Source organism: Sceloporus undulatus, chromosome 11 (assembly GCF_019175285.1).
Source record: "Sceloporus undulatus isolate JIND9_A2432 ecotype Alabama chromosome 11, SceUnd_v1.1, whole genome shotgun sequence".
NCBI classification, from domain to species: domain Eukaryota; kingdom Metazoa; phylum Chordata; class Lepidosauria; order Squamata; family Phrynosomatidae; genus Sceloporus; species Sceloporus undulatus.
The window spans coordinates 8,333,429-8,359,088 of NC_056532.1; the positions used below are offsets into that span (position 1 = coordinate 8,333,429).

General features: G+C 44.5%; 1 protein-coding gene across 1 annotated transcript in view; it reads left to right on the forward strand.

Annotated features, from left to right (window-relative positions):
- The window catches only part of BRIP1 (BRCA1 interacting helicase 1), a 194,990-nt gene that overhangs the window by 61,752 nt on the left and 107,578 nt on the right, over positions 1–25,660 (forward strand). The window contains exons 17-20 of the mRNA XM_042442247.1: positions 15,705–15,817; positions 18,073–18,155; positions 21,524–21,847; positions 24,749–25,552. Of these exons, the coding sequence (XP_042298181.1) occupies positions 15,705–15,817; positions 18,073–18,155; positions 21,524–21,847; positions 24,749–25,552 (1,324 nt within the window). The remainder of the gene's footprint in view (positions 1–15,704; positions 15,818–18,072; positions 18,156–21,523; positions 21,848–24,748; positions 25,553–25,660) is intronic.

Genomic DNA, 25,660 nt, shown 5'->3' on the forward strand with positions numbered 1-25,660 from the left:
CAGATGAAAAGGAAGACCTTTTTCACACAGTGCTTAGTTAAACTATGGAGACTAACTATGGAAACTATGCCACTAAACCTCACCATAAGTCAACAGTCGACTTAAAAGTGTGCGCGCACGCAGCCTGTATGGAAGGATACAGTCTGTACAGAATCTCATATTTTAAAATCCCCCATAAATTCTCTGAAAGCCTGTGAGGAGCCGCATGTAAGTGGTTGACTTGAGCATGTCACATAGGTTCTTGTCAGTTTAAATCACTTTTAAAGAATACCTTCATTTTTCTTTACTCTCTGGCTGGATTCCTGTTAGTCCCAATTAGAGTCAAACCCATTGTACCAATGGTTGAATCAGTGGTCCCCAAACTATGCCCTTTAAGAGATTTTGGACTCCAGCTCCCAGAAGCCTCAGCCATGTTGGCCAATAGTCTGGGATTCAGAGAGTCCAAAAATCCTTAAAGAGCACTGTTTAGGGACCACAGGGTTAAATGGTGAGTCAACATCATTGATTCAGTTGGTCTATTTTCCTTTGGATTAAGACAAGATTTAAGCCTCTGTGTGTATATATATCTAAGGAATTATTATACAAGGGGCAGTGTCTCTGGTGTTAGTATCGTGGGCATGTTTGGATAGTTTTGACCACATTCTTCCCCCTCCCCAAACGTAGAGAAGTCCTCCATTACAGAGCTTGAAGGTTGTGCCATTAGGCAGTTTTCCCATCCTTAAATCGTTCATCCATAATGGAAGAAAGAGAAGGTCTTTTTAAAAAGCCAGGTCTCACCATTAGCTTGTGCATTCTGGAAATCCGTCTCTGCAACCTCCAGAAGTTGGCTGCTGCAGCCGAAATAAAGAGAAGGCTGTGAAGGCTCCAGCACAAAGCTCTGGTCCCCTCTCAGCGGGTCAGGCTTTGGCTCCAAAGGCGCAGGAAAATGCTGCTCCGAGCCAAAAAAATGACTTCTTTGGCTGTGACCAGATTTCCTCTGCCCGCCTCTGGGACTTCAATATTGAGGTAGGAAAATGTGATTTTTGGAGCCAAGCGTGGCTCGGTGAGCTGGGCTTGTGATTTACCGTCCGCACCGCAGGGACCTGGAAATGAGGAAACGCTCTGTGCAATGTTGATAATGGGCAGCTCTGAAGTGCAAACCTTAAGCTCATGTTCCCAAAGAGGATTTTCCTCACTTCCACCTTTCCCAGACGCCTCTTAAGAGACTGTAATCCAGTAAGAGGCACTTGCGAGAAGGGGAGCCCACATTGGACTCTTGTTTGTACAGAGATCAGTGCTTTGGAAAGTTACATTTTATCTACAGCTCCCGGCGTGGCTAGTGACCATGCTGGCTGCGGGCTTGTGGCAGTTGTAGTCCAAAAATATTATCCCCATGCTTTGATAGAGTGCTATTTGACTTTAAATTAGGGCTTGCTTTTTATTCACAAAAATGCAACTTTGCTCTTCAAAAATGAATGAATGAGAGGGCTTCAAGGGAGTGCTCTGACTCAAATACTCAGTGCCCAGCAACCTCATTTGTGAACCATGATGGAGTACATCAGTTCAGATACCTGTTTCACTGCCTCTGGATTTTGTTAATGATGCGTGAGGTTTTGGGAGTTCATGACTTCATCTTCTTCACTGCTCTGATGAGGAATCAATCCAAACGGGTGACTGTTTTCCTCCCCTCTTCTAACCAAGAGCAACTTTCTTCTGTCTGTCAAGGAATATGAAGGCAGGGCCAGCAACTTGTTGGTCTCTTCAAAGAGGAGAGGTATCCTGGTTTCCTAACTACTCTGACTGCTGGTGGTACCACAGGGTCACTCAGTGAGTTGCTTACAGCATTTGGGGTGTATGGGGCTTTTCTCCTAGCATTTTGGGGCTTAGGGTCAGGTTCGTAGAATCATAGAGTTGGAAGAGAACTCAAGGGCCATCTAGACCAACACCTTGCCATGCAGGAATACACAATCATAGTACCCTCGAAAGATGCCCATTGAGCCTCTGTTTAAACACCGCCAAAGAAGGAGATTCCTTTACTCTCCAAGGCAATGTCTTCTACTGTCGAACAGACCTTACTGTCAGGAAGTTCCTCCTAATGTTGAGGTGGAACCTCTTTTCCTGTAGCTTACATCCATTGCTCCGGGTCCTAATCTCCGGAGCAGCAGATATTGACGTCATTACAAATAAGATCCAAAGAAAGCTTTGGATGTCTTATTTAAACCCAGCGTGCTAAAGTAGATAATATTATTTTGAGCGCTGGAAAAATGGTTGGCAACAGTAGTCCTTTTCCACTACAAAACCCGCATCACCGCAACCGTGCCTACCACCATTTCCCCAACGCATGCTGCGAGAGGGAACACAACCCTCAAGAGGACCCAAAAATAAAATAAAGGTCTCCCACCCACTATTTAAAGTCACCACATTATTATCACTCCTTTGGATGCTACTGTTGCCAAATGGGACCTTTAATGCTTTCTAATAAAGTGCTGTGGGAAGCTGTACCTTTCCAAGTGTTGTTGGACTCCAGCTCCCTTGAACCTCAATCCCTTGGACAGGGATTATGGGAAGTAGAGTCCGACGATATCCGGAGATCCCCAGGTTTTCTTTCCTCTACTCCATTGGTAGAACTGCTATTTGCCGATGCTGCAAAAATGCTGATTTCTCAAAATGAATCCTGCGCAGCAGTGTCACCCCGTAATACTATAACTCCTAGTTACGGTGGAGGAATATTAAAAGGAAATTGCCAGTTTAAGGGTGCTGGAGGCTACCCGCAGTTTTACACAGCCTTGTAAAAGATCTTTGCCAGATGGCATGTAATGCGGTAACGCCGAAGTTCAAACTCAGGGCTCCGGGGGTTGGCGTATCACCTCTACCGGCGTGACATTTTTATCTCCACACTGTGGCACCGATTTAAAGAACGCTTTTGCCCTGGATCTGCCCATCAGCGAAACCATTTCGATAAAACGCGGGGACGGAGACAAACTTTCCCTTTTTACCCTCACTAGTTTACTTTTCTGTTCCAAATGTAACGAAGAAGATGATGAAGAAGAAAGAATCCAAAGTGATTTCCTTGTGTTTAGCTTGTCCTTAGCAAGTAGTGCTGACCTTTAAGTTTTTACTTGACTGTCAAAGTATGTTGAAAGCTTTAAAAGTGAAGCTATCACCTTGGGGATTTGTAAGGATGACTGACACTTACCACTTCACCTTAGACGCAGCGGCACTGAGCGCAGGCAGCCGCGTCGTACCTCAAGGGAAGCTGTTTGATTTTTTCTTCACTTCCGCTTGGCTGGAAATGGATTGGATTTTTCTCTTCAGAGGAGAGTTTTGGTTGCATTAGATTTTAATCAAGTCACTTGTTCGCAGTCCCTCAAAGCCTCCGCAACGTTGATGAGTAGATGGGGCCCGGGGTGAATGTGCGACAGGGTTTGTCAAAGCCGGAGAACTTCAAGAACTCAAGAGAGGCCACATGCTGTAGCCTGACAACTCTAGAAAGTGTTTTTCCTGGTTGTGGCGGTTATATAAGACTTCTTTCTTTTTCCTTGCCCATGGGGATTAAGGGTGCAAAGGGGAGAAGAGCTGAACTTTGAGATGTTCTGTGGGTCACACACAGAGAGGGATAGTAGGATAGTGATGGTGGGGTAGTGGGATAAGGTGGGATAGTGGTCATTGCAGGAGCAAGAACCTCATAGAATTGTAGTGTTGGAAGAGACCACAAGGTCCTCATCCTATTTGCAAAAGCCCTTTGTGAGCAGTCAGTTGAGATCTGGCAAGGATCTCAAGGGTCCTCTGCCAAGGAGGACCCATTCTTCCCATGGCCACCTGTTGAATGTATATATATCAGGATTTATTATACAAGGGACGGTGCCCTTGTATTATACAAGTAATGGGAGGAAAGAAAATAGGAAGCTTCAATTGTCAGTTCAACCTGGAGTGTGTTCAGAGGAGACCTTTTGCCAAAATGGTGAAAGGTCTGGAAACTCAAAACCCTGTGAGGAGCGACTTAGGGAGCTGGATATGTTTAGCCCGGAGAAGAGAAGATTAAGAGGTAATACAATATTTGAAGGGGTGTCACATTGAGGATGGAGCAAACTTGTTTTCTGCTGCTCCAGAGACAAAGGCCTGTTACAGACTGCCAAAATAAAGCTGCTTCAGGTCTCTTTGGAGAGATGATGTTTAAATGGTGCATGCATCCTAAGAATCTGGAAGTTGCACCAAAGCTGCCCTCCAGTGCTTAGGAATGGAGTGTGGCTTTGGCGCAACCTCCGGACTCTTAAGACGCATGCATCATTTCAACAGCATACCTCCAAAGAGACCCGAAGCAGCTTTATTTTGGCAGTCTGTAACAGGCCAAAGACACAGAGCAGTGGATTCAAGGTACAGGTAAGACGATTCCACCTAAACATTCGACCGTGAAAGATGCGGCCTCAGAGTATGTAGATTCTCTTTCTTTGGAGCCTGGAAAGCCATCTGTCGGGAGTATTTTGACTGTGGCAAAAGGGTGTTGGACTGGATGACCCTTGCACCGTCTTCCAACTCTATGTCTCTACGATTCTGTGAGTCTTTATTTGGCTTTGTTTCAGATATTTGCGTCAGAGGTCAGAGGAAAAGGGAGTTTTACTTATAAATATGGGAGATGCTAGTCAAGAGCATGTCTGAAGTATGTTTTAAATGCAGCAGAGGGTTCAGGAGTGGCCGCAGCATCATGTATGCCATCTGGCACCTGTTCACACTGCACAGTTATAATGCTATGATTCTCCTTGAAATGCCATGTCCGGTGGAATCCTGAAATCTGGAGTTTAGAGAGGAATAGTTAAAATCCTCAGCCAGAGAACTTTACTGTCTTCCCAAACTACAAACTCGGATTCCACAGGATGCAGCTATGGCGGTTAAAGTGGAATCGTACTGCTGGATGAATGGGCCACTGGTTGCTTCCTGACTATCCATAGGGAAGGGTTACATATGTAGGTAACATTGCTTTGACTTAGCCAAGGCTTGCCAAACAGCTCCAAAGTTGGCCTAAAGAAAGACAATACTGTATAGAGTGGGCCCTTGGTATCCACTGGGGTTGGGTTCCAGGACATCACCCCTTCATGGATACCAAAATCCATGGATGCTTAAGTCCCATTACATTCAGTGGCATATCAAAAGGGTGTCCCTTGTATATGATGTCTGAATCCATGGATACAGAATCTGTGGATACAGAGGACCGACAGTAGATAAAGGCATGTGCGAAAGGATCCCTTATAACCTCAGTTTAGCTTCCATTGGTAAATCTCAGTCTGTTTTCTGTCTATCCCACAGCTTGCTCTTGCAAGAACTCGCAAGACAGCAGGCCTCCCCTTCACATTATTGCCCCAGAAGACTAATAGAGGCGTGTGTGTTTAGATCAAGCTTTTAGTGAGCCTGGATCTTTGAAGTGTGCTCTTGCGGCTGCCCAAGTCTTTATGTGCGCGCTATTGAGCCTTAATTCTCGCAGATGTTATCCCTCCATTGGAAGGTGGTGGGAGATGTTAAAAGCGGTGGTGTTTAATACCGCTCCCACTTTAAAAGATTCCCCCCCTCCTCTCTTTTTGTATTTATAGAAAGGAACAGAGTTTTTGATGTCTCACTTTCTCACACTGGCTGACTTTTATGGCCGCTTGGCTGTCACTGGGAGGAGAAAGGAGGTGGAGAGTCGCATTGTGAAAGAGTGTAATTATTGCTATTTCAGGTGGAAGCAAAGCTCTTCTGGCATGTGAAATCTGAAACATTTATTTCTCATGTCGTTTCCGTATGGCGGTGGGGCGCTTTGCCCTTTCCTCCCCTTTCCTACCATTGTCAGATGCCATCCGTTACAATGTGAAAATGCTCCGGCCGGGTACTAAAACACTCAACAGCAATGGGAGAAGGTGTCTACCTCCCCTTCGTTCCCATGGAGGAGCCTTCAATTACTATCTTTGGGACCAGTGTCAAAGGGAAACATTGGCCTGTTACAGACTGCCCAAATAAAGCTGCTTCGGGTCTCTTTGGAGGTATGCTGTTTAAATGATGCATGCATCCTAAGAATCCGGAAGCTGCACCAAAGCTGCCCTCCAGTGCTTAGGAATGGAGTGTGGTTTTGGTGCGACCTCCGGACTCTTAGGACCCATGCGCCATTTAAATAGCATACCTCCAAAGAGACCCGAAGCAGCTTTATTTTGGCCGTCTGTAACAGGCCATAGTTCCTCAATGGCTGAGGACCTTGTCGCAATGGTTTCTGCACCAAACATTAGTCCTCCAGGTGGACTTCGACTCCCAGAATCCCCAGCCAGCTTGGCCAACAGTCAGGGGGTGAAATCCAAAACATCTGGAGAACTAAAGTTTGGGAATCACTAGTTTTTGTGAATTTTTGAGGCTATGTGGCCATGTTCTAGAAGAGTTTATTCCTGACGTTTCACCAGCATCTGTAGCTGGCATCTTCAGAGAATGCTGGCATGGAAGAGAGTGGGGTATATATACACTGTGTGACCCCATTCTTTTCTATGCCAGCATTCTCTGACGCTAAAGCATTCGACTTCACTTTGGGAATCACCAATCTGCACAGTTATCTGCTAGGGAGATCCAGGACTTCTCCAAATGGAGGGTTTCTTTATGTTAGTAGTTAGAAGGCATCTTGTATTCTTCCATCTTTTTTCTCCTTGATGCATTTTCTTTTAGGTTCTCTTTCTCTCTAAAAGAAAATTGTCTCTCTAAAAAAAATTGTTAAACTGTGCCAGACTTTTTTCCCCCCCAAGAAAAGAAATAAACACATCCTCTCCACTCGCACGCCCACCTCCCCATTTAGGTTATACAAAAGCCGAAAGCGGTAATTTGTCAGTAAAATTTATCCTTTGATAGTTTGCCCTGATAATTGTGTTTACAGTACGCCGATACCAAACGGAAAAAAAAAGTCTCTCGGGCGCATTCTTCCTTCCCCGGCGCGCTTTGGCTCGAAACTGTTTTGGGTCGAAAGGTTTCGGCTTTGGCGAAAGATAAAAACCTTTTTGCCTGAGTGTCTGGCAGACAATGTGTTTATTTTTGCTCTTGCAAAGTTGTCCTTAATGGTTGGAATCTGTACGATTTAACAGGTTTAGCCTTTATATTTATTTAATGACCTGAACTCCTGCTCCTCCAGGGCTTTATCGCTCGGGGATAAAAACGGTGCCATGCCGATCTTACGTTTTGTTTATGTGAGGCTATTGTAATCTCCTTAGCGTTTCCAGTGTCATGTGCTCTGAGAATCGCACCACTTTTATGGGGGAAATAGCATGTGGGGCTAACCTGATATTTCCTAAGCTGTTGCTACTCTTGGGCATAGCCAAGGCTAGTCTTACTATTAGGCAGAGGAAGACACCTGCCTTTGGCAGAAGATGCTAAGGGACGGCAGCAAATGCATGGTTGTTTTTCTAGAGACTTCCATCCCAGCCATTCCTGTCTCTTGTAAGTAAAACAGCTGAATTTCATGACTTGCAGGGTTGACAATCAGAACAGTCACAAACTACTTTATATGCAATGGGATCTTGCAGCACCTTTGAGACTAACTGTGTAGAAGAAGTCATATCCAGGAGTCGCCGTGTTGACCATCTAGCAAAGTACAGCGTCCTCCAAAATCCGCAAGACAGTGATGCTTTTATTGGGCCAACCAAAATGCACATTATACACATCACAACCTGCATTAATAACCTTCCATAACATCTGAACTCAGGACAACTATGACATCTTGGCCATGTGCAAAGCTATAACTAACATCGCCAAAGATGCCAGCCACAGACGCTGACGAAATAGGAAAAAGCTCTTTTAGCACATGGCCACGTAGTCCGAAAAACCCACAAAAAACTATCGTCGATTCCCCTGTGTATCATTTTTAATACCTTTGCCTGATGAAGAAGCCAATGGAGCTTCAAAAGCTTGCAACATATACAGTGTTGGTTCTCTACCTCAGACAGCAAAATAGCTGGGGCTAGCCTTAGGAGAAGCAGTATCTGACCAAACCTGAAAATTTGGATGTCATCTGAACGTTACTGAGAACCAGAACGCTGTCCCACCAAGCCTTCCTCAGTCAAGGAAAAGCAAAAACGGACTTGGCGGATTGGCAGACTGTGGGAGATGAGGTTATTTAGATATTCAGGTCTTCCCATCCCCAGATTTAGAAGGGCGCACTGGTCTTATCTTCAGTCTTGCAAGCTCTGCATTGCCCAGACCACCCATTGAGCTGCCTTGGCCATTTCTTCTGCTTTTCTAATGCTGCTGCTGCTGCTGTTCACAATTTCTCCAGCCCTTTTTAATATGCAAAAGGGGGAAAGATGCTCTGCAAATGTGGATCTTCATTTTCACGCACAAAGACCCTATGCAGTAGGTTAGGGCCAAGAGATAGCAGCTTCTCTAGGGCCACCCAGTAAGCTTAGCAGCTGAGCTACTATGGAAGATGTTAAGTCGTAACCACTACCAGCCTTTCTGTTTGTTATGGCTGCTTATTAGAAAACATATGTAGTAATAAATGTGTTTGCCTTTTGCAGGTTGCACAAACCATATTGGATGTGCCACTATCAGGGTACTTCCAGGTACTTGGGGCGGCCTCTGTTTATGTCAGCAAGGCCCTTGAAAAGGTATAGCATTGTACAGTGAACCCTCCGTATCCACCAATTCTTTATCCCCCGATTCAGCCATCCACGTCTTTAAAACATTCCAGACTTTTCCAAAAAGCCAACCTCGATTTTGCTATTTTATAGAAGAGGCGCCATTTCGCTACGCCAATGTATATAATGGGACTTGAGCATCAGTGGATTTTGGTACCCACAGGGAATCCCGGAACCAAACCCCGGCGGATTCCAAGGGTCCATTGTAGCTTACCCACAATGTGCCCAACCTGACACATGCTTCAGCATGGTAGGGAATTAAAATTGCCACTGTCAAAGCCACTCAGCACAGGCATGTGTTTAAAAGAGGACCCAGAACAAGAATTTGGGGTGCATCCTGCTAGGTTGCTGTTTGTAATGCTACTCACTGGTGCCTGATGTAGCAGCTGGTATCATATTTCCTTCTGGAGACATCAGGGTGCAATGTGGTCTTTTGATAACCTGAAGAGCTCAGCTTTTTCTGTCTCCACATCTTCATGTCATGGGTGTTAGATGCTTTTGAGTCGATCTTGACTCATGGCGACCCTATGAATGACATGTCTCCAAGCCCCCCTATCCTCTACCTTTCTGCTCAGGTCCTGTAGCCTCTGGCCCATTGTTTATCTCATTGAGTCTACCCATCTGGCATGTGGTCTTCCTCTCTTTCTACTGCCTTCCACCTCCCCCAGCATCAATATCTTTTTGAATGAACTGTGCCTTCTCATGATGTGGCCGAAGTATCACAGCCTCTGTTCAGTCATCTGGGCTTGCAGGGAGAGTTTTGGCGTAATCCATTCTAGGACCCATTAGTTTGTCTTTTTAGCTGCCCATGGTACCCCCTACACTCTTCTCCAGCACCACGTCTCCAATGAATTTTCTTCCTATCTGCTTTCTTCCCTATCCAGGTACCGCCATACATAGTAACAGGGAATCCAGTGGCTTGAACGATCCTAACTTTGGTGTTCAGCTGTATGTCTTTATTCTCTCATTATTTCCAAGCTGCCCTTCCCATGCCAAGTCTTCTTCAGGTTTCTTGACTGCAGCCTCCGTTCTGATCAATGTTCCAAGGTATGGGGAACATGCCCTGTTCAATGGCAAGAGTATAATCTGTCCTGGAAGCACTGATTCCCTTCTACTCTCTCCTCCATCCAGCCTTTAGTGTGAATACAAACAGTTATGACTACTAGGATTTTGTAAGTTCTTTGGCATTGTTTCCCTTTGCTTCATCCTTTAGATCCTTTTTTACACGCTCCTAAATTTTACCCTCGACTTATCCACGGGTCATATCAAAATCCATAATTTTGGCCCCCAAACCTGCCCTCAATTTATGCATGAGGCTGACTTATACAGTCGTCCATTCCCTTACACAGGGTATCCGTCCCGGGGACACACACACACACACACCGCATAAGGGAAAAAATGCGGATGCTCAAGCCCCATGAATGGGACTCGTGCCCACAGCGGCGCGGCAGTGGTACACACCATTGTTTTCTTCCAGCGCATGGCTCCTTTCCTTCCAGTGCGGCTGGAAGCCCCGTAAAACACACTTGCATATGATGCAGGCACACTGTAGTCAAGTGCAATCATAGAGTTGGAAGAGACCACAAGGATCATCCAGTCCAACCCCCCGCCATGCAGGAAATCACAGTATTTCAATTTCCTTGTTATCTCTTTATGTAAATCCTCTCTGGTCATTCCTTTTTGTTTTCTTCAGGCCTAATTGTTCTCCCACTTGGAGACTGCACTGCCCATCATCCCCGTTCCCTCTCACCCGAAGCCTAACTTTGTTTCCAGGCTGTCCTTTTGCCTTGAAAACCCAATTGGGGTGGAAGCGCAGGCAGGCAAAACAGTGCCGCAATGGAGGGAGAGGAGGTGGAAAAGCGGGTTGGGGGGCAGCGGTGGCACATTCCTGGGTTAACTTTCAGTTTCAGGGGAGGTCTGTCTAATTAAGCATTAAAGGAAACAGTGGTTAACAGGTATAATGCTGTGAGACTCCGGCTAATGCGAATGCGACCGTGACCTCCCAGATAGATCAAAGCCTAATCTTTCTGACAGCAACAAGATGACATGGATTGCCACGGGCCTTCTGCCGCTCCTCTGCCAGAGCTCTTTTGTCTATAAAGCATGCCTGATAGCGAGGGGTATGTTTTTAAGGATGAACAGGTAGAAGGAAAGGGCTGTCTTTTGACATTTTAACTAATCCCTTCTAGCCTGTGGTTTAGTGCGCATTTAGGGATATTTGCTAGCAGGGGAGGCTGGCTTTTTCCACATATGCGCCATGTCATGTCGAATTGGGCGTCGCGGCGATGCCCGATAATGCAAACGTATACACTGAAATGGATTCCGATTGCATTAAAGTGACGTGCGCTGACCTTTTACCTGTTACGTGATTTGCAAGGCATGCTTAACCCTTGAGAAGGCACGGCGAGGTGCGCGCATGTGTGTGTAAGTGTGAGAGAGGGGATTTATGTTCTAACATTGTTATTTTTGAATAGCGATGCCTCGTTCTTCTCTCCACATCCTTTGAAAAGAGCCGTAGAACTTGTATTGCTTGTTGCCCCGGGGATAACACCATCCCTCTAAGAAGGACCTCCTCACAGGCAAAAATAAAAGTACTGTATTGTATTGTATTGTATTATTATGATTATTAGTATATTTTGCTGCTTTGTTATTTGCCATCAAGTCAAATTTGACTTGTGGCGAACCTACAATTGAGAGGCCTCCAAGAGTCCAGGCCATCCATTGCTCTGCTCTGTTCTTACAAATACACTGCGGCTTTCTTGATAGAGCTGCAATGCAGTCTCCTTCTTTTCCACATTACCAAGCATGACCGTCTTTTCTAATGAAGCATGTCATCATCTTATTATATTATATAGTGAGCATACCTTAGTTATATTTGCATCGACCTTGCTCCATGGAACCCTTCGAGTGGTTTCCGACTTACAGCGACCCTAAAGCAAAGCTATCCTCGGGGGTTTCTTGGGCCAGGTTTGTTCAGACTGGGTTTGCCATGGCCATCCTCTGAGGCTGAGAGTGTGCAAAACACATACACATAGAATGATACTAGGAACTGAACCTACAACCTTCTGCCTGTGAACCAGGTGTCTTAGCATTGAGTTATGGCCCTTTTCCAAAGCAACCAATGAAACAAAAGTCTTGAGAGCAACCATTGGAGCCTTAAACTGACATTTCATAGTACTGCATATGTTTCTAGGGTATGTACCAGCGCATGCTGTTGGAACCATTGTCAACTTTGCATCCCAGGTCTCCTCTTGCCTCAAGGCTCCTTGTCCCAAAATGTCTACACATCCCTGTCCTTAAGCCTTTCCCTGGGTGGGTTTTTTATTCCAACCAAGCTAACTGCTTTCCATTCCTTCACAGAAACTAGTCCGCAAGCTGTTTTGTTCCGAGCCAATTGGTGTCAAAGCTTTTGCTGTCTCAGACCCGATGCGCTATTGATTTCCATTCATGTATAAGGTTCTATCCATCAAGGTGCGCCGTTTTTGCAAAACGGCAATATCGATAATGGGAACAAAATGCCTGACATTTATAGCGGAGGTGGACCTGGAAAAAAATTTTTGCAGGCAACTTTGGGCCTTCTTCTCTGCTTTCCGAACATCGCGGGGGGGGGGGGATCTTTTTGGCCTCCGATCGATAAATCCTGAGTGACAGTAACAAATATTGGATCTGCGAAATCAAACCGAATTTATTTCCTGGCCGCAAAGTTTGACTCTGTAAATTTGACAGGCTGTTTTTAAAGGGCATCAAGCACATGAAATCACATATTAAAAAAAGGCAAAGACTGCTTACCCAAACTCGAGTTGAAAGTTACCTGTCAGAAGTGGTTAGAAGTCGGCTGTTTTCTCTCCTGAAGCGTGTCCTTTCAGTTGTCAGTTTTAAAAGGTTAATACCGAACAAAAGAGCAGTGAAATTAACCCGCCTTTTGTGGTAGCTTTATGCCTTTCCTTTTAAAACAACAGGTTTGGCGAACAGAACAGCAGGCCTCTGCTATCTATTTCTCTTGCCCCTCTCTGTCTTGATCTCCAGTAGCCTTTGGAGCGGGACAGCAAGGAGATTTCTCTTATTCTTTCTTTATTTAAAGCATCTTTATCCCACTTTCCAGTCAAAAAGCACCTCCCGAAGTAGCTGATATATACTCAATAGAAGACAACTCCTGCCTAGACTTCTTAGAGTCTAAGAAGACATAACATAAGAGGAGAAAGGATGGAGAGGGAAGAGGAAAAAGGAGGTTGTTGAACCCACTTCCTCTCCCTCTGCTGCAAGAACTGGTGACGCTTGAGGAAAGAACATGGTGGCAGTTGTTGTTGATATCATAATATTAAACCTGGCTTGTTTCCAGGATGCTTTTTTAAAATGGTCCAGCTCTATGCAATATGGGGCCGAGGGAACTGCATCCTCTTCATCCATAGGTTGTCCCTATGTTACTTGTGGACTTTGGAGACATTCACTAACTGTTTGTATTGTTTCAGAGCCAGTGTGGCGTTAGTGGTTTGAGCGTTGGACTATGACTCTGGAGACCAGGGTTTGAATCCCAGCTTGGCCATGGATACCCGCTGGGTGACCCTGGGCAAATCACACTCTCTCCGCCTCGGAGGATGGCAGGGGCAAAACCCTTCCGAAGAAACGGGCAGAGACAATCCCAGGATAGGTTCGCCTTAAGAGTTGCCATCAGTTGGAAATGGCACCCAAGGACACCAATACTGCCAGTACTGACTTTGCCACAGCTTGGTACAAAAATGATGTATTCCCTTTAAATTTGCTTCATTGCCAATGTAGCACTTCCATTTTAAAGTGTGGTGCCCAAGTACAGAGGCAGTTTGCGAGTGATATGGGGATGCCAATCCTGGTTAGTTGCCCACTCCTGTTCCAAATATTTATTTGCTTATAATAATAATAATAATATAATAAATAATTTATTTATATTTTCCTACCTCTCCCTACGGATCAAGGCAGGGTTACAACCTAATAAAATACATACAAATACAGTCGGTAAAAATACAATAAGTATAATACAATACATTACATTAACAATAATAAGTTCAATAAACTTGTTCACTTATGGCAGGGGTTCCCAACCTGTGGGTCGGGACCCCTTTGGGGGTCGAACGACCCTTTCACAGGGGTCGCCTAAGACCATCGGAAAACACATATTTGCATGTAGCAATGAAAATAATTTTAGGGTTGGGGGTCACCACAACATGAGGAACTGTATTAAAGGGTCGCGGCTTTAGAAAGGTTGGGAACCACTGACTTATGGTGAGTAGGACTTAATTCCAGGTAACCCAACAGAAGACCTTTTGTATTTTGGAGGATATTTCCTTCCTCCAACCCTTTAGTAATCTATACTCTCCCTTTCCCCGGTGACTTAAGAGAACTGTGTATGAGAGCTGTCAGATTAGGAAAGAAAGAAGGGGAAAAAAGAGATAGAGAGATTGACAGACAAGAGCTTTTTGGGTTTATTTTTTGCATGCATTATTTTTGAGGGTGTCAAGGACATGGCCCCCAACATAAGCTCTGCAACCAATGTTAGCATCTGATCTGTGTAGTAAACAGTAGCCCTAGCCTGCCAGGAATGCGCCGCGCCTCTCGCTGACCCCAGCGCAGCCGCGCGCAGCTTGCCAAAGAACAAAACACAGGTGGGTTCCTTCAGTGTTTAATGCTCAGCTCAACAAACGTGGCTTATCAGCTGGAACACTTTATCTGCTGGCGGTGAAGAGTAAAACGGGGGACTCGCGGTGTGTGGCGAGATGGGAATCCATCCGGCTTTTGAGCTATTATGTCAAGAGGAGGCGCTGAGCAAAACACTTATCTGCTTTTGGCCAGGAGGGCGAGAAGGCCTCTTAAGTGCGATCGCTGTATACTTGAGTGTTAAGGCATTGTTCAGTGAACTTTTAGCTGTCGGGAAGAGAGGAGGGAGAAGAAACACATCCGCCTGCATGCAGGTTAAAGAGAGAAAAAGACATGCGCTTTGTCAACTTGTGGCTTGAGGACCACAAGAAGCGTTCTTGGATCTTCTCCTGACCATTTTGTTTCCACAAAGTTTAGGTGCGTTTAAATTCTTTTTTTGCAAACAGAGACGCAGGGCCTTTCCAGTCTCCAAACAATATTTTGGCTCGTGTGTGCTTTAGCAAAGAAAGTGGAAACGTCATGTTTGAAGCATCTTTCTGCTGTGCAAAAACTTAACAAGCACTCTTAGAGTCTGTCTGCTGACCAGTCAACCTGATTTTTAAACCATGTTTAAACCAAATTAATAAGGACTCTTAAAGTCTGTCAGTTAATCTAATATTTAAACCATGAAGTACTTTAAATGCAACATAATTTGGGGAAGCACAGCTTCTTTGCATGGCTGGGCCTCACTTCGATTCACGAATAATATGTGTATCCCTTGAGCGGATGTATTGTTTGCTAGGATGTATTTTATTCTTCACCACTTTGTAATTATCTATCTATCTATCTATCTATCTATCTATCTATCTATCTATCCATCTATCTATCTCTGCAAGCTTTCAAGATCTTCAGATCTCTTCAACAGGAAAGTTGTTGCAAAAAGCAGGCTGGGAGAGGGAAAGAGCATGGAAGGTGTGATCTTGATCATAGAGTCTGCTTGTCATTTGAAGAGATGGCTCAAAGTATTCTCATTGGGTGATATGATGATATTAGGTTTCACTCGGAATAGTTCCATGGCTTACGGAAGAAGCAATAAAGCTTGGGTCTCCATTTTAAAAAAATCAATCTATCCATCAACCGCTTTATTTATATCCCTCCTTTCTCCCAAAAGTTGGACTCAAGGTGGTTTAAAGTGGGGAAAGATGGTGAGAGATTATTATTATTGGAAGGAAAGGCCTTTTAAGGAAATACATTCTTGGGTAGCAATTGCCCGATCCTTTCTAAATGAATCTATTGCTGCATCTGCACTTCAGGAATAATCCTGTTTCACGCCTCTTTAGCTGCTGTGGCTCAATTCTGGGAATTGTAGTTGTGCGAGACGTTTAGCCATCTCTGTCGGAGAGCTCTGGTGCCACAACAAACTACAGTTACTGTTGTCATAGTGGTCAGGACTTTTGTTAAGCCATTTTTATTGAATTCCTCCAGGTTGAGCTGAAGAGGAAATACAATGACCAGCACTCAAAAGCAAGAGGACTTTTGCCAGGGAGCCAGTGGTACGAAATCCAGGCTTACAGGGCTCTCAACCAAGCCCTGGGCAGGTATGTTGAACCCGCTTAGACCTCATTATTATCATTATTGTTTTTAAGCTGGCATCACCAGTATACATGACAATTCAACAAGTTACACACAAGTTACATAATTCATCAGGTTACATACATTGCAAAGTACCTTCCAAACTATGGAAGAAAAGGACTTGGTTGATCAAGGTGAGCTGACTTTGCATTAAGTGAGAACAGAAAATCCAGCTCTTTATCTCTTCAAGCTGATGATATCAAATAAATGCATGTTTAAAGCATTGTCCCTAAAACCTAAACATGTTGTCTTAAAGCCAGAGAGCCTTTCGGAGTGGTGTCAAGCAGTATTGTTCACCAAACTGTACAAAGGTGAGTTTTTCACCCAGTGGGCTTCCTTGCTTTGCCATAAATGACTCTGAACTCTAATCTGCAACCTTGTAAACATTTGTGACCTGCATTCTCCACGGACGAAACATCTTGTATACCTGTTCAGCTAAAACTGAAGTGATGTTTTGCTGAATCGAGCAACAAGCCTAGCTGTAAAAATGGTATTGGAAGATTTCTGACCGGGCCTTCCTTGCTTTCAAGCTATGTCCAATGCCATGTAAAAATAATCTTTGACGTGTGGTTTTATTGTCTTGTTTATTAGGCCTGCAGAGTGTGGTATGTTCTGTTTCCATTTTTGTTTTTAATTTTAACACCAGACATTTACATCCCTGTTATCCATGATCAATTTACAAATTGTTCAGATGGGAATTGAAATGAAATGTGCATCTCTTTTACTAGATCATTGTGCATTTGTGAATAAGACTTTGCTTTGGCTTTCCCACTTGGCCTGCTGCAACTCTTCCCAGCTTGAGTATGAATTCCCATTTTGTTGAGGCATCATAGGTTTTAGATGCAGGAGCCAGTTGTGTATTCCTATTGCCAGAGGCAACAAGATTTTCCCTATGGCCTGTTACAGACAGGCCAAATTAAAGCTGCTTCTAGTCACTTTGGAGGTATGGTATCTCAATGATGCATGAGTCCTAAGAGTCCAAAAGCCGCACCAAAGCTGCACTCCAGTCCTTAGGACTGGAGCATGGACTGGAGTCACTTTGGAGGTATGGTATTTCAATGATGCATGCGTCCTAAGAGTCCAAAAGCCGCACCAAAGCTGCACTCCAAGTCCTTAGGACTGGAGCATGGACTGAGTCATTTGGAGTATGGTATCTCAATGATGCATGCGTCCTAAGAGTCCAAAAGCCGCACAAAGCGGCACTCCAGTCCTTAGGACTGGAGCATGGACTGGAGTCACTTTGGAGGTATGGTATCTCAATGATGCATGCGTCCTAAGAGTCCAAAACCGCACCAAAGCTGCACCCAGTCCTTAGGACTGGGCATGGACTGGAGTCACTTTGGAGGTATGGTATTCAATGATGCATGCGTCCTAAGAGTCCAAAAGCCGCACCAAAGCTGCACTCCAGTCCTTAGGACTGGAGCATGGACTGGAGTCACTTTGGAGGTATGGTATTCAATGATGCATGCGTCCTAAGAGTCCAAAAGCCGCACCAAAGCTGCACTCCAGTCCTTAGGACTGGAGCATGGACTGGAGTCACTTTGGAGGTATGGTATTTCAATGATGCATGCGTCCTAAGAGTCCAAAACCCACCAAAGCTCACTCCAGTCCTTAGGACTGGAGCATGGCTTTGGTGCGCTTTGGACTCTTAGACAATGCATCATTGAAATACCATAACCTCCAAGTGACTCGAAGCAGTTTTATTTGGCCTGTCTGTAACAGGCCTATGTGTCCAGGACCTCCACATGCCTCCTCGGACAGGTTTCTGGAGGCAAGAAACTCCCAATGTTACTGGGTTGATATAAGGACAGCATTGGATCTTGGCTTTCATATTTAACCCCAAATTTTATTGTCAAATGATCCAGTATGGTATAGTGGTTTGAGTGTTAGACTAGGACTCTGAGAGACCAGAGTTCAAATTCTTGTTTGGCCATAGAAACCCACTGGGTAACCTTGAGCAAATCAATCTCTCTCAGCCATAGAATCACCTCCTCCAAATCACTCTTGCCTAGAAGTAGGCCACTACAAGTCTGAGTTAACCTGAAGGTACATCATAACACTAATGTTGTGCCCAGACTGTCATATGATTATCTGATATCTGAAACAATACATCAGGCAAATGTTATGGAACCCCTTCGTTCTCCTCTTTCCTCATAATTTTAAGAAACCAAGTAAGAATTTTATGGCTGTTTCCCCCCCTTCCTTTCTTCTATTATTTTAGGTGCATTCGCCATCGGAGTGACTGGGGAGCTCTCATTTTAGTTGATGACCGCTTCGGAAGGAACCCAAATAAATATATAGCTGGTAAGATTCATGATGGCTCCATGGATGGTGATTGATAGTGTGGGCTACATGTTAAGTCCTTTGCTTTGGCTTCCATTGCAACCATGTTGGACCTTCTAGGAGTGGATGGGAACCACATGGCCTTTCAGGTTTTGCTACATTACAATTCTCAATGCTACTCAGTATTCATACTTGAAGCCTTACTAGCTTGGCAAAACTCGACAAAGCTGCTTCTCTGCTGGTGTAACTTTAGAGAGTTCATGGTCCCTTCCATAGTACAATAAGGTGCAAGAGTAGGAGGAAAGCCACAAATATAGTGGATAAAACAGTAAAGACTATTATAGTTTTTGCGCTTTTTAAACAGGTGTGTCACCAGATCCAGGTATGAATGGAACAGTGGTCACTTCTGGCTAAAACATATATGTAACATATCCATCAGGAAAGGTGTTTTATACCAGATCAAGTTAGTTCTTGTAGCCCAGGAGTCTCTGTGGCCCCATACTGTCAGGCCAAAATAAAGCTGCTTCGGGTCACTTTGGAGGTATGCTGTTTCAACAATGGATGTGTACTAAGAGTCCGGAAGCTGCACTCTAGTCCTTAGGGCTGGATTGTGGCTTGGGCACGGCTTCCGGACTCTTAGTATGCATGCATCATTGAAACAGCATGCCTCCAAAGTGACCCGAAGCAGCTTTGTTTTGGCCTGTCTGTATGGGGCCAATTCTTAATGTCGTCATGAAGGATCACAAGCAGATCTTATCACCTTCTGCCTGATACTGCAACTCAGAGATCCTGGATTTAAACCTGCGACCTTATGCAGACAAAGCATAACCTGTACAACTGAGCTTGGGTCCCTTCCTTATTGGCAGCAGCACTCCATAAGGTTTGAGAAACAACAGGAAAGTTATCAGCTTGCAACTCTTTGCAGAATTAACTAACTTTTAAAACAATAAAACGAAGGGCAAACCCCCTTCTTATGACTCCATCTGCTCACCCAGTAAGTACTGACCATGCTCAGTAGCCACAAAATATAAAGTCTGAATTGGAAAACTTAGGCCTGTTACAGACTGCCCAAATAAAGCTGCTTTGGATCTCTTTGGAGGTATGCTATTTAAATGACGCATGGGTCCTAAGAGTCCGGAGGTTGCGCCAAAGCCACACTCCATTCCTAAGCACTGGAGGGCAGCTTTGGTGCAGCTTCCGGATTCTTAAGATGCATGCATCATTTAAACAGCATACCTCCAAAGAGACCCAAAGCAGCTTTATTTTGGCAGTCTGTAGCAGGCCTTAATAAACAACATTAGTGGGATAACTTGTTTCATCCCCTGAGAGTTCAAATATCTTGGGAAAAGCCATGGCTGGCTGGAACCATGGAGCACTCCTATCCAAAGCGACTGTAGACGCCAACATTTTGTTGTGGGCTACACTTTTTTCAGCCTGTGGTGCATTGCAGTTTGCTAACTAGCACATCGTTGTGTACATTTCTGATTAAAGCAGCTAAAGTGGTTTTTGAGGATGTGTGGGGAGATGCTTTGAGGATGCGTTAAGACTTTCAGCTTTGGCCGCTGCGGAGCCACATCTTACGCTTAAAAATGCAGTGACGGGTAAATAAAATATAGCGCTCATGAAATCCTTATAACAAATAACACTGACATTGTATTGGAGCAAGCAACCCTCCCAGAGAAAAATCATTGCTGAGCATGAATAAGTCATCCGCGGGGAGATTTTGAGAAGGGCAAACACATGCGCTGCCTTTGTAATATTCATTATCACTCGGCCTTATTAGCAACTAGGAAAAAAAGGGGCGGTCAGGTTTAATTTTATGTTTGCTTGTTTTTACCCTTGAGGTTATCATGCAATATTGTGCAAGTGAAAACCATCCATTATAGTAATGAGGCTGGATTTGTAGGGGTTTGATGGGAGAAACTAGCAAAACCACCTCAATTTAAAGCCATATTTGGTGGTGGTTTGGAGTACCATAGAACAATTTGTCTTCTGGGGGGGAATAAAAAGTTTTCAAGGGGAGTCAGGAGGCTTTGGAGGTATCTTGATGTTGGGAAGGGGCTGAAAAATGGAGCTGGGAGGCCGCAGGAAGCCGACTGGCTTTAGTGTCCCCATGACTGATTTTGGGTTCCTACGCCATTTCAACCAAGGGAAGCCGAGACATTAAAATTCTGCCCTTGTCTTGTCAGTAGGTGGTGCTCATATTCTATCATACGAATAGCGTTTTGCCTTGTGCTAGAGAGAGGTAATAAGAAGGGATGGCGAGACTGAGGTTAAAATCATTGTAATTCTAGACGCAGTAAAGGGTGGCAGTTTTCCTGAGCAAGTCGGTACCTGCAGTACCGATTTTCTTTCAGTAACACCTTTCCTGTTGCAACAAGGCACACTAAGTGCAATGTAATGTTCTCCCCAGTTAATGATATCCAAAAGGAAAACCTTGAAAAAACATTACAGTGGCTTCAGAAAATACAATCATTTCAAGTCTTTACGGTGCGGGATTGTGCGGCCAGATGATATTGGACTCCAGATCCCCGAAACTCCAGGATGCATCCCACAACAGCTGGAGAAGCATAGGTCCCTTGTCGCTGCCTTATCGACGTACACACATACACACACACACACAATGCACTGCTTTATATGCTGCATTTTCTGCAGTTCCTCAGTTGAGCCATCTTTGCTTCTAGTGAGAGTCCAACTTTGCTCTAAGATCCGTTCATTTGTCTTTTTAGCAATCCAAGGTATCCATTGAACTCTCCTCTTGCACCATTTCAAATGGGTTGATTCTCTTCTCATCAGCTTTCTTCACTGGCCAGCTTTCACAATTACACACAGAAAACAGAAATACGATGGCCTGGATGATTCTGAATTTGCATTTAATGATACGCCGCTGTAATGAAAGAGTCCATGATGGTTTGGACTACGAGTCTGGAGACTAGGGCTTGATTCCCAGCTTGGCCATGAAACCCTCTGGGTGACCTGCGTCACCAAGATGCCATTCACCTTATACTATTTTAAGATCCAGTACCCGTGAATCATGGCCTGTTGACACATTAGGTGACAGATTCTTTATTTCCATTTAGACCAAAGAATTCAAATCAAGTGATTCTAAGTTTGCAAGCATAATCTAGGCTTCTTCAAATGGACACCACTAAGTTGCAGGGGTTTGCCTGGCATAACAAGCATGTTGGCCATGTTGATTGGAATGAACAGAGCCATTTGGAGGGTTGAAGATTGAGCAGACTGACCTTAGCTTGGGAAATGGACCATTTTCTTTTATCATCATCACTGTCATTATATATTAATGCCAACAACAACAGTAATGGGTTAGTAGTTCAAGGTAATAACACTTTAAATTTCTTCTAACATTGTCCATCTGCATCTTCCCCAAGGTTTATCGAAATGGATTCGCCAGCAAATCCAGCACCACGAAAACTTTGATCATGCCCTCGGTTCTTTGGATACATTTGCCAAAACAAACCAGAAGAACGCGGATTCTTCTCCCGAGGGCAACAAGAGTTATTCGCTCATGCCTCCCAGTCCAAAGGATCTGTCAGCAACGTCTTTTCTGGAGGCAACTCTTCATCTCTCGCCAGGTGTTACTGTTGAAAGAAGAAGGCACAATAAGAGCCCGGAAACGCTTTCCGCAACTGACATCGTCGCAATTAATCCAACAACATCTAGTCCATCATGTGATGCACCTCTCAAGAAAAAACGTAAGTCTTCCTAAGTTTCAACACCACCCTTTTCAGTCTAAACGTTCGTAACTGTAAAAAAAGTTTCGAGAGGTCTGTTTGCTTATTGTTGGGAGATCCCAAAAAAGGTAATGAAGTTGCTTTAGATCTGTTCAGACTTCTCCATCCCAGCCCAGTATTGTCTGCTCTGTTTGACTGTGATTCTCTGGGGCCTTAGACAACGCAAGTCTTTCTAGTCACCTACTCTATGGTCTTTATAACTGGAAATGGCAGGTGTTGAAACCAGGCATAGTAGGCCTTAAGAGTGAGCACAAAGAGTTATGTTTGCTTGAATTTTAGAAGTCATTTGACATCGTTTTGGTTTTGCTTCGTCCTTCAGATCCTTTGTTACATGCCCCTAAGTTTTACCCTCGGCTTATCCATGGTTCAGATCAAAATCCATCATTTTGGCCTCAAAACCTGCCCTCGGCTTATACATGAGGTCGACTTATAGTTGAGTATATACGGTAGACAGATCTTGTAGCAGCTTTGAGACTAACAGAAGAAAGAAATTAACAGCATGAGCTTTCGTAGACTCCAGTCTATTTCCTTGTCCAAAAGCATCTGAGGAAGTAGAATGAAGCCTACGAAAGCTCATGCTGTCAATTTCTTTCTTTCAGTTTCAAAGAATCATAGAAGAGTTGGAGGTGCTACAAGACCTCTCTACATACTTACGTCAGGTGAGGCTGTTTGTTCATCCAGCCCTTCACTATCTGCTCTAACTGGAAGTTGGTTCTCCAGAGTCCAAAACTAGCTCTACCATAAGGATCATAGAATTGTAGAGTTGGAAGAGACTGCCAGGGCCATCCAGTCCAACCCCATTCTGCCATGCAAGAAATCACAATCAAAGCATCCCCGACAGATGGCCATCAAGCCTCTGTTTGAAGACCTCCAGGGAAGGAGACTCCACTACAGTCCGAGGGAGTTTGTTCCACTGTTGAATAGCCCTTACTGTCAGGAAGTTCCTCCTAATGTTGAGGTGGAATCTCTTTTCTTGGAGCTTGCATCCATTACTCTAGGTCCTAGTCTCTGGAGCAGCAGAAAACAAGCTTGCTCCCTCCTCAATATGACATCCCTTCAAATATTTAAACAGGGCTATCATATCACCTCTTAACCTTCTCTTCTCCAGGCTAAACATCCCCAGTTCCCTACGTTGTTCCTCATAGAGCATGGTTTCCAAACCTTTCATCATTTTAGTCGCCCTCCTTTGGACATGCTCCAGTTTCTCAATGTCCTTTTTTAATTGTGGCGCCCAAAACTGGACACAGTATTCCAAGTGGGGCCTGACCAAGGCAGAATAGAGTGGCACTATGACTTCCCTTGATCTAGACACTATACTTCTATTGATGCAACCTAAAATCCCATTGGCCTTTTTAGCTGCTGCATCACACTGTTGACTCATGTTCAACTTGTGGTCTACTTGGACTCCTAGATCCCTTTCACACATGGTTTCATTCAGCCAGGTGTCCCCCATCCTATATCTGTGCATTTCATTTTTCCGCCCTAAGTGTATTTCATTGCAAGACCATAGAAGAGGGCTGACTCAGGCCGCACATGTCCAAGGTGGGTTTGGCGGAGGGGAAGGAAATAGCAGTCCTGCTGGCCATCCCCATCTGTTAGAGGACAGAGCTGTGTCTGCCATCTGTCCTGCCTTGCAAGAGGTAAACTACCCTGCTTGACATGGGCAGAGTAGACCATGTCCTGAGAGTACAGTGGAGAGTGGAGTTGACCTCTCTGTGTGTAACAGAGGACAGGGCTTTGCATTCTATCCTTTGCCTCGGGTGGCAAAATTTCTTGCTATGTGGCCATGTTCTAGAAGAGTTTATTTCTGACGTTTCACCAGCATCCATGACTGGCATCCTTAGAGAATGCCTCGTTTGAAGATGCTACTTTTCTTGACTATAAATTCCAGCTTCCTCTCCATTGGCCATGTTAGTTGTAGGATTCTGGGAATTGTAATAAAAAAAAACATTGCTAAACTCTAGTGAAGAACTAATGTCAAAAGAGGCTTTTTAAAAATAAATGTTTGTGTGCATGTTCGTTTTTCCAACGCACAAAACGGACCACACACGGGCTCTTTGTTCCTGAGTGGAAAGACGGGATTAAGCACCTCTCACCAAAGTGACACTTCATTGAATGGCAGTCTCTTTGTCAGTTGTGTATGGCTTTAACGAAAGTAATTCCATTATCACACATCAGTCAATTGTGTTACTTGAAAAGGCGTCGTCGACTAATGCTGTACTTACAGTTGAGGGTGGGACCGGGAACGGGGAAGAAAGTCACCCGGTTATATTGTTTTAAAGTTGTAAATATGAAACTACAAGATTCACGGAGTGCTAATAATACCTTAGACACTGGGAATAATATCAGAGTATAAAGGAATCCTCCATCAGAGGATATCTAACTGGTTCCTTTTAACACAGGGGAGGCATGTTCCGAAAATACTGGGGCCAATTGCTCCCACCAAACCCCAAAAGATGCAACACACCAAAGCAAATGGGCTAAGAGCAGATACATCTCGCTGGTTTATTTTGAGTTTAAGGGGGCAACAGAGAAGCTGTTGGACTGGAGCGTGGGTTTGGTGCGGCTTCCGGCCTCTTAGGACGCATGCATCATTTAAACAGCATACCTCCAAAGTGACCCGAAGCAGCTTTATTTTGGCTTGTCTGTATGGGCCCTATGTCTCTTTCCAATGTCTGTCGATTCCGAGGCAGACCAAGCAGCTCAGTAGATGGTTTCCCAAAACTGAAATGGTGAAAATGTCGACATAAATCACTCTGTAGTCTTATGGTCTGGTGTGTGCCATGCTATAGAAATAAGGATAAGAGCTAAAACTGTCTCCTTCTTATAGTCCTAATGATCTCTTTTCTCCATCACTTACAGGTCCTCACTCATCTCACCAGACAGCAAAGCAAGAAAATCTTACAGACACCAAACCCAAAAATCCCACCAGTGAAAACAAGAGGGAAAAAGCAAATAGTCGGCTCGCCTCTGTCGGTCTAAAACGGTATTTCAGCGTATCATCGACATCCACGCCTCTACCTGCACTGAATACGAATTGCACACCCAAAACAAAATGGCAGCCAAAGAGGCTGATGGGTGAAACGAACCTGCCTGTGGCAAATGGTCCTCAGCAAGATGTAGTATTGGTTGAGGAGGACAGGCCAACTGGATTGAAGCCACATAAGGAAACCATTAGCTATCTTTCTGGGAAAGCCATCAGCTCTGTCATTCGGGAATGTCCTACCAAAGAGCAGCTTCGCACTCCTGAAGACAAGGCGAATGTGGCCATTTCTCCAGTGAAAGGAAATGTGGAACTTTCAACATCGGACGGAGCTACAGAAACAGATGCTGGCGATGACAGTATCTATTTCACACCCGAACTTTACGACAACGTTAAACCAGCGGAAGGGGAAAACGAACGGCTAACTAACACTTGTGGCGACGCTGGGACCGTCTTTGAGACTGCAATCTCGATTGTGGCTGAAGAAGTTTGTGAAACTAGTGCACTAAACCCAGTAGACGCAGCGCCCAGCATTAAAATGGGTGCAGAGTGGCAAAGAGCCGTGTTAAGTAGTGAGAGTAACGAAGATGCCGTCAGACCGTCTGGACAGAGTCCTAGGATAGGTGAAGTTGAGCGGGAAGGAAAGAAAAGGAAAAACAGACTTTCCCGATCTCAGAACAAAGGTGTGTCCAGCTCTCAGTTTAGTTATCGCTGACATTTCACGGGGAAATCAGTTCTTTTTCAGCCAAGCTTGAGGAGAAATCAGGAGAATCATAATTCTTTAGCTTATG